At 45.0% G+C, this 8,834-nt stretch overlaps 1 protein-coding gene across 1 annotated transcript; it reads left to right on the plus strand.

The window, feature by feature from the left end:
- On the plus strand, positions 1–7,953 carry LOC140723076 (uncharacterized). Its single transcript, XM_073037694.1, has 2 exons — positions 1–33; positions 4,737–7,953. Exon 2 carries the CDS (start codon positions 5,143–5,145, stop codon positions 6,781–6,783), a length of 1,641 nt encoding a protein of 546 aa, XP_072893795.1. The 5' UTR covers positions 1–33; positions 4,737–5,142; the 3' UTR covers positions 6,784–7,953.
- The last annotated feature ends 881 nt before the right edge of the window (positions 7,954–8,834 follow it).

Below are 8,834 nucleotides of genomic sequence, written 5' to 3' on the forward strand. Positions count from 1 at the left end.
GTTCACAGACGGCCTTGAAAATGTCGGGCGCAGGTAAGAGCGATTCTCTCCGTTTTTATATTAAACACCGACTTCAGGACGATTTCTCTGAAATCCGGTCACGGTGGCCAGCAATTCCGGAACAGTCCTGCTCTCTTTCCCCTCTCTCTCAGCCCCACGATCCGTACACGGGCCCCGGGGAGCTTCCGGTTGATGAGGGAATGGGAACTGATGGATCTCTCAGACAGAGCTGAGCTCCAGCTATCTAAATGCAAGGATTAGGAACTCAGAGGAAGGGAACAAAATCTTTTGCATCAGCAGTAGAGAAAATTACCTTTGTTCTACCTCCAATCACAAAGAAGAGGAAATCTGCAGATGCTGGAAATCCAAGCAACATACACAAAATGCCGGCGGAACTCAGCATTAGTACTCTTTTCCATAGATGCTGCCTGGCCTGCTGAGTTCCTCCAGTATTTTGTGTGTGTGTTGTTTGTTGTACCTCCTCCTGTTCTGAACTTTTCTACAGGTGAGAACATGTTTTGACCCATTCTTTCTGGGTACATGATAATATCAAAAACCTTTGCCCTTGGCAACAAGTAACTTTCACATCACAAATGTGCCAGACTCCAGTGAGACAGACTACTGCCCTTCCCTTCATATTCATTGGCATTGCATTCACTGAGTTCACCACCGTCAGTCACCTGGAGAGGGTTCAGGGGAAATATTTATGTACAACACAGAAACTGCTGTTACCTGTCTGTATTGTGGTGATGCAAAAGTTGCTGGAGAATTTGCAAATGGGAAGAAGTGGAGTGAAATTTGGAAATCTGACTTTTTAAAGCATCATTTAGCAAACAAGTCACATATGGACAGTGTGCAAAAGCTCTGTCAAGAAAATCCTTCATAACCCACTATAGGCCTGCTACGTCGGTTGTGTGAGAGTGCAGATGAACTCGATCGAACCCAGAGGAGATCAAAGTTTTTATCAACAGTGATTTGCTAGCTGTGAAAATGAATACCACTCTATATAAAATTCACTGTGCGCATGTTGTCACTGGGTAAAAAAAATACACAGTACAAGATTTATGTGCACACTTGTCATTACAAATTGGAGGGGACATTGGTGGGAAAGTGGGGAGACCTCCGGTGTCCCTGATGCCCTCACCTACAAGATGTGCATCCAGCTGCAGCTTGTAACCCTGCACTTTAAGGAGTTGGAACTTGAAATGGATGAATTCCGGATCATCCAGGAGTTGGAGGGGGTGATAGATATGACATGAAGAGAGGTGAGTTACACACAAGGTACAGGACACAGGGAACTGGGTGAGAGTCAGGAAGGGAAATGAGGTTAAATAGCCATCACAGTGTACTCTTGTTGCTATCCCACACAACAACAGGTGGAACACTTTAGAAAGTATTGGGGTGGATTACCTGGCAGAGGAAAGTCAAAGGAGTGATAGGGGATTCATTAGTTAGGGGAACAGAACAGGAAGGGAACTAATATCCTAGTGTTAAGGCTGCGAGAGTAAGTGTGGCGGAGGGGGGTGCTGATGTGGTTAAATTGATTTGTAGGGGGAATGGGAGCCAGAATGACAGGACAGATAGTGGAGAGGGTGATTTGAATTGAATTGACTTTCTTACATACATATACATGAGGAGTAGAAGTCTTTACGTTACATCTCCATCTAAATGTGCAATGTGTAATTTATAATAAATAGTTTGTGCATAGAACAGTCAGTATAACATAGATATGCAATTGTATCAGCATGAATTAATCAGTCTGAGGGCCTGGTAGAAGATGATGTCCTGGAGCCTGTTGGTCCTTTTGCTGTGGTACCGTTTCCTGGATGGTAGCAGCAGGAACAGTTTGTGGTTGTGGTGAATTGGGTCCCCAATATCTTTTGGGCCCTTTTTCCACACCTGTCTCTGTAAATGTCCTGAATAGTGGGAAGTTCACATCTATAGATGCACTGGGCTGTCCACACCACTCTCTGCAGAGTCCTGCAATTGAGGGAAGTACAGTTCCCATACCAGGCAGTGATGCAGCCAGTCAGGATGCTCTCAATTGTGTCCCTGTAGAAAGTCCTCAGGATTTTGGGCCCCATTCCCAACCTCTTCAATTATCTGAGGTGAAAGAGGTGCTGCTGTGCTCTTTTCACAACACAGTCGGTATGTACAGACCATGTGAGATGCTTGGTGATGTTTATGCCGAGGATCTTAAAGCTGTTCACCCTCTCAGCCCCAGATCCTTTGATGTCAACAGGGGTTAGCCTGTCTCCATTCCTCCTGCAGTCCGCAATCAGCTCCTTTGCTTTTGTGACAATGAGGGAGAGTTTGTTTTCTTTACACCAGTCAGATCTTGTTCAGACCTCAGATAGAGTCAGCAATCAAATGGTTGAGCATGGTGCGATGAATGTGCTGAGCTGTGTATATCACAATGCAAGAAGCAGCGTAGGAAAGCGAGATGAGCTCAGGACAGGGAATTATGATATTGTAGACATTATAGGGGCTTGTTTACACCCAACAGTCTGAGGGATTTAGAGATATTTGTAGAGAGATTGCAGACCATGCCAAGAAACAAAGGATGTTCCAGTAAGTGATTTTAACTTTCCATTTATTGACTGGGACTCCCATACTGTAAAAGGATTAGATGGGGTAAAGTTTGTCAAATGTGCCCTTAATCAGGATGTAGAATTCCTGGTGTAGAAGTGTGCAATAAGCTGTTAGGAAATGATCCAGGGTGGTGACAGAATTTGTGATCATAATGCCATGAGATTCAAAGTAAATATGGAAAAAGAGAGGTCTGGACCACAGGTTGAGATTCTAAATTGGAGAAAGGTCAATTTTGATGGTATCAAAAAGGATCTGACAAGTGTGGTTTGGGACAGGTTGTTTCCTGGCAAAGGAGTACCTGTAAGTGGGAGGCCTTCAGAAGTGAATTTTTGAGGATGCAGAGTTTGTATGTGGCTGCCAAAATGAAAGTTGAAAGGTAACTGGTCCAGGGAACCTTGCTTTTGAAGAGAAATTGAAGCCTCGTATATTTTGTTCCTCTAAATGCCTCAGACTGTTGGGTGCTACCGAGACCCATTAATGACTACAAATCATGATTCCACGCACTGAGCTCATCTGACTTTCTTTGTTGTCTTCTTTTGGTTTCTCAAAGCTTCTGAATAGTTTTTGTTCTTTTGTTTGCCGTCTCTTTGCCATTTATGTTGGCTTTGGCTTCTCATTTTAGCCACAGTTGTGTCCTCCTGTCTTTCTAATGCTTCCACTTCTGTAGCATCACTCAGGTCCCGAATTGCTCCAGAAACTCCAGCCACTGCTGCTCAATTGTCACTCCTACCCTTTCCCTTGCAAACAAGTTTGGCCAGCTTCTCTGCCATAGAAACATGGAGAAGTTCAGTAAAGAAACAGGCTATTTGTCCCATCTAGTCAATGCCAAAAAAGCATTTAAACTTGCAGTGCGATCTGGACCAGCTGGCAAAATGGTTTGAGAAATGGAAAAAGGAATTTAATGCAGACAAGTGTGAGTTGTTGCACTTTGGTCTGACTTACCAAGGGAGGTCTTTCACAGTGACTGGTCGGGCACGGAGGAGTGTTGTAGAAGAAAGGGAACTCTTGTAGACGAAAGTCCTTAATTCACTGAAAGTGGTTTCACAGTTAGATAGAGACGGAAGGGAAGATTTTAGCCCAATGGCCTTCATGAACAAAAGTACTGACAACAATAGATGGATGTTATGTTGACTTATAGAAGATATTGGTGAGGCCTAATTTGGAGTACTAAGTGCAGTTTTGGTCACCAACCTACAGGAAAGATGTAAGGACTTAGAAAGAGTTCAGAGAAAATTCACAAGGATGTTGCCAGGTCTGGAGTACTTGGGTTATAAGGAAAGATTGAACAGGTCAAGACTTTATTCCTTGGACTGTAGGAGTTTGAGGGGAGATTTGATTGTGATAGAGGGGCATAGATAGTGTAAATGCAAGCTGGCTTTTACCACTGAGATGGGGTGGGAGTACAACCAGAGGCCATGGGTTAAGGTGAAAGGTGAAATGTTAAGGGGACCATGAGGGGAAACTTCTTTACACAGACAGTCATCCGGGTGTGGAATGAGCAGCCAGCTCAAGTGGTGCATGCAAGCTCGATTTCAACATTTCAGAGGTTCATGTAGGTACCTGCATGGTAGGGGTATGGGAGTGGGCAGATTAAATAGTTCAACACAGACTAGATGGCCCAAAGGGCATGTTTCTGTGTTGTAATTTTCTACAAGAATGTGAAATACTATAAAAATTCACTCTGTCTTTTTAACAGCTGTGCGGACCAACCATTCACCTCAACAGGAATTTTTTATATGGCATTAAATCTGTGGCACTTTAAGTTAATAATACATAAAAGAAAATTCCAGATGCACATCAAGAAAGGCGAATTGCGTGAGACTGTTTCAGTTACTGTGGGGCCAGGCACCCATGCAGCTCAGCAGGAACAGGGAATAATAACAATGGAGAGAGTCCAACTCAGCCAAGGTACAAATTGTAGATGGCAGAAATGCCCCATTCTTATAGAGACAGGAAGAGCATCGGGGAATTGATGGTCATTCCAGATACCAGCAATCTGCCCAGTCAGAAGATGATTTCTCTGCGCAACTTGGATAGAACCTCACTGTAACAGTGTGATACCAGATCAAACCTTGGCAACTCAAGTAATCTCATCTGAAATGTTGTCCTAAACCCATTGATGGATTTTGTAAATCTTTTTACAGGTTCAAAACAAGAAGGAGTTTGTCTCCAGGAAGTTCAAACACGGCACACCAGTTTTGTTGTCTCTGTCCAGATATTTAAGAAGTGGAGCAAGGGATTCAATCGACCATCCTTCCTGCTCAGACTATGGGGAGGGATTCACTCGGTCATTTGACCAACTGGCAACCCGTCATTTTACACAGGAGAAAGGCTGTTCACCTGCTCAAACAGTGGGAATGGATTCACTCGGTTATCACAATTGAAGGTACATCAGCAAGTTCACACTGGGCAAGGCCATTCACCTGTTCTGTGTGTGAGAAAGGATTCAGTCATTCTTCCCTCCTGTGGACACACCAGTCAGTTCACTCTGGGCAAAGGCTGGTGATCTGCTGAATATCTGGGAAAGGATTCACTCAGTCATCTGACCTAATGGCACACCAGTGGTTTCACACTGGGGAGAGGCCGTTCACCTGCTCAGAATGGGGGAAAGGATTCACTGACTCTTCCACCTTACAGAGTCATCAGCGAGTTCACACTGGGGAGAAGCCGTTCACCTGCTCAGAATGTGGGAAGGGATTCACTCAGTCATCCAGCCTACGGAGACATCAGCGAGTTCACACTGGGGAGAAGCCGTTCACCTGCTCAGAATGTGGGAAGAGATTCACTCAGTCATCCCACCTACGGAGACATCAGCGAGTTCACACTGGTGAGAAGTCGTTCACCGGCTCAGAATGTGGGAAGAAATTCACTGAGTCATCCACCTTACTGGTACATCAGCGAGTTCACACTGGGGAGAAGCCATTCACCTGCTCAGAATGTGGGAAGGGATTCACTCAGTCATCCAGCCTACGGAGACATCAGCGAGTTCACACTGGGGAGAAGTCGTTCACCGGCTCAGAATGTGGGAAGAAATTCACTGAGTCATCCACCTTACTGGTACATCAGCGAGTTCACACTGGGGAGAAGCCATTCACCTGCTCAGAATGTGGGAAGGGATTCACTCAGTCATCCAGCCTACGGAGACATCAGCGAGTTCACACTGGGGAGAAGCCGTTCACCTGCTCAGAATGTGGGAAAGGATTCACTCAGTCATCCCACCTGCATATTCATCAGCGAGTTCACACTGGGGAGAAGCCATTCACCTGCTCAGAATGTGGGAAGAGATTCACTCATTCATCCAATCTACATAGTCATCAGCGAGTTCACACTGGAGAGAAGCCGTTCACCTGCTCAGAATGTGGGAAAGGATTCACTGAGTCATCCACCTTACTGGTACACCAGCGAGTTCACACTGGGGAGAAGCCGTTCACCTGCTCAGAATGTGGGAAAGGATTCACTCAGTCATCCCACCTGCATATTCATCAGCGAGTTCACACTGGGGAGAGGCCATTCACCTGCTCAGAGTGTGGGAAGGGATTCAGTCAGTCATCCCACCTACTGGAACACCAGTCAGTTCACACTGGGGAGAAGCCGTTCACCTGCTCAGAATGTGGGAAAGGATTCACTGAGTCATCCACCTTACTGGTACACCAGCGAGTTCACACTGGGGAGAAGCCATTCACCTGCTCAGAATGTGGGAGGAGATTCACTCATTCATCCAATCTACATAGTCATCAGCGAGTTCACACTGGGGAGAAGCCGTTCACCTGCTCAGAATGTGGGAAGAGATTCACTCGGTCATCCCACCTACTGGCACACCAGTCAGTTCACACTGGGGAGAGGCTGTTCACCTGCTCAGACTGTGGAAAGGGATTCACTCAGTCATCCAACCTACAGAAACATCAGCGAGTTCACACTGGGGAGAGGCTGTTCACCTGCTCAGACTGTGGAAAGGGATTCACTCAGTCATCCAACCTACAGAAACATCAGCGAGTTCACACTGGGGAGAGGCTGTTCACCTGCTCAGACTGTGGAAAGGGATTCACTCAGTCATCCAACCTACAGAAACATCAGCGAGTTCACACTAGAGAGAGGCCGTTCACCTGCTCAGAATGTGGCAAAGGATTCACTCAGTCATCCCAACTACTGGAACACAAGTCAGTTCATATTGGGGAGTGGCCATTGTTATGAATCCCTAGGTTTCGTTTGATATGGACTGTCATTTTAAGAGAGATTAAGAAGGTGAATCAGTCTGACTTGCAGCTTGTTTAGTTTTAACTGAGGACACAGACTCTCAGAGTCAGATGGAGATGGATGAAAAATGGAAGGATTGAAACCAGGGAACTAGTGGCCAAAGGTCACTGTTTAGAACTTTCCTATGCCCACAAGGGTGAGTTAATTATCCATTCACCGTACATCGAATGTATGGTTGTCACCTCATTTAACCCATAGGAGTGGATCTGATTTGGGATATCCTGTCGAGACCACTTATGTGTTAACCCTTGCCTGGGTGTGATGTGGTCATTCATTTGAAGATGATACCCCTCATGACAAGTCACTTTCGGTGATAATTCGTATGTAGATTTGTAAAGATCACAGATAAAATCTACAGCAATTGTTCTCTCATTTTAACACTATGGAACCTGGAGAACAGACAGACAGACAGATGTACTTTATTGATCCTGAGGGAAATTGAGTTTCGTTACAGTCGTACCAACCAAGAATAGTGTAGAAATATAGCAATATAAAACCATCAATAATTAAATAATAATAAGTTAATCTTTGCAAGTGGAAATAAGTCCAGGACCAGCCTATTGGCTCAGGGTGTCTGACACTCCGAGGGAAGATTAGAAAAGTTTGATGGCCACAGGCAGGAATGACTTCCTGTGATGCTCAGTGTTAGATCTCGGTGGAATGAGTCTTTGGCTGAATGTACTCCTGTGCCTAACTAGTACATTATGGATTGGATGGGATTCATTGTCCAAGATGGCATGCAACTTGGACAGCATTATCTTTTCCGACACCACCGTCAGAGAGTCCAGTTCCACCCCCACAACATCACTGGCCTTACGAATGAGTTTGTTGATTCTGTTGGTGTCTGCTACCCACAGCCTGCTGCCCCAGCACACAACAGCAAACATGATAGCACTGGTCACCACAGCCTCGTAGAACATCCTCACCATCGTCTGGTAGATGTCAAAGGACCTCAGTCTCCTCAGGAAATAGAGACGGCTCTAACCCTTCTTGTAAACAGCCTGAGTGTTCTTTGAGCAGTCCAGTTTATTGTCAATTCGTCTCCCCAGGTATTTGTAATCTTCCACCATGTCCACACTGACCCCTTGGATGGAAACAGGGGTCACTGGTGCCTTAGCTCACCTCAGGTCCACCACCAGCTCCTTAGTCTGTTTCACATTAAGCTGCAGATGATTCTGCTCATTCCATGTGACAAGATTTCCACCATAGCTCTGTACTCAGCCTCATCTCCCTTGCTGTTCGACATAACTGCCTTCTCTCGACATTTACCCTGAATTACAAATATCTCTCTCATCACCTATTTTGTGGATGAACTGAACTTTCATACTTTACCATCTGAAGACTCCAAGCCTTATTTTCCCCGAGCTCAATAGTTTGGGAGTTATATTTACACACATATATACACATAACACTGTTAATCTTTGTTTAACTTGTTTAAGGAAACCTAGTGAGCTTGAGCTCCAGTACAAGTGAGAAAAATTAAAGCTGGAGTCTGCGGAAAGGCAGAGACAGTTTGAGGCTAGAGAGGCAGAAAAACAGACAGAAAATTGTCTCAAAGTGTAATAAAGGGGAAGGCTTAGCATGCCTATTCTGCTTTGACAGTTGCTGAAGCAGCTGATTATTTATTTATTTATGCTGACCCAATCATCGCCACTGGGCTATAAACGTGCAGGAGCAGTGTGTTGTTCAGTGCTTTGCTCAAGGACACACACACTGCCTTGGCTGAGGCTCAAAATCATGACCTTCAGATCGCTAGTTCAACACTTTAACCAGCTGGCCACGCACCACACATTATGACCTAGTGAAGCAGGCTGTGCTCAAAGCTTATGAGTTGGTCCCAGAAGCAGACAGGCAAAAGTTTAGAAATTTGAAGAAATCTGTGAACCAGACTTATATGGAATTTGCTTATGAGAAATTTGTGTGTATTGCCCACTGGTGCACATATAAAAATGTAAATGATGATTTTAACAGCTTGAAAGAATTGGTTT

The sequence above is a fragment of the Hemitrygon akajei genome, unplaced genomic scaffold (genome assembly GCF_048418815.1).
Source record: "Hemitrygon akajei unplaced genomic scaffold, sHemAka1.3 Scf000100, whole genome shotgun sequence".
In the NCBI taxonomy this organism is placed as follows: domain Eukaryota; kingdom Metazoa; phylum Chordata; class Chondrichthyes; order Myliobatiformes; family Dasyatidae; genus Hemitrygon; species Hemitrygon akajei.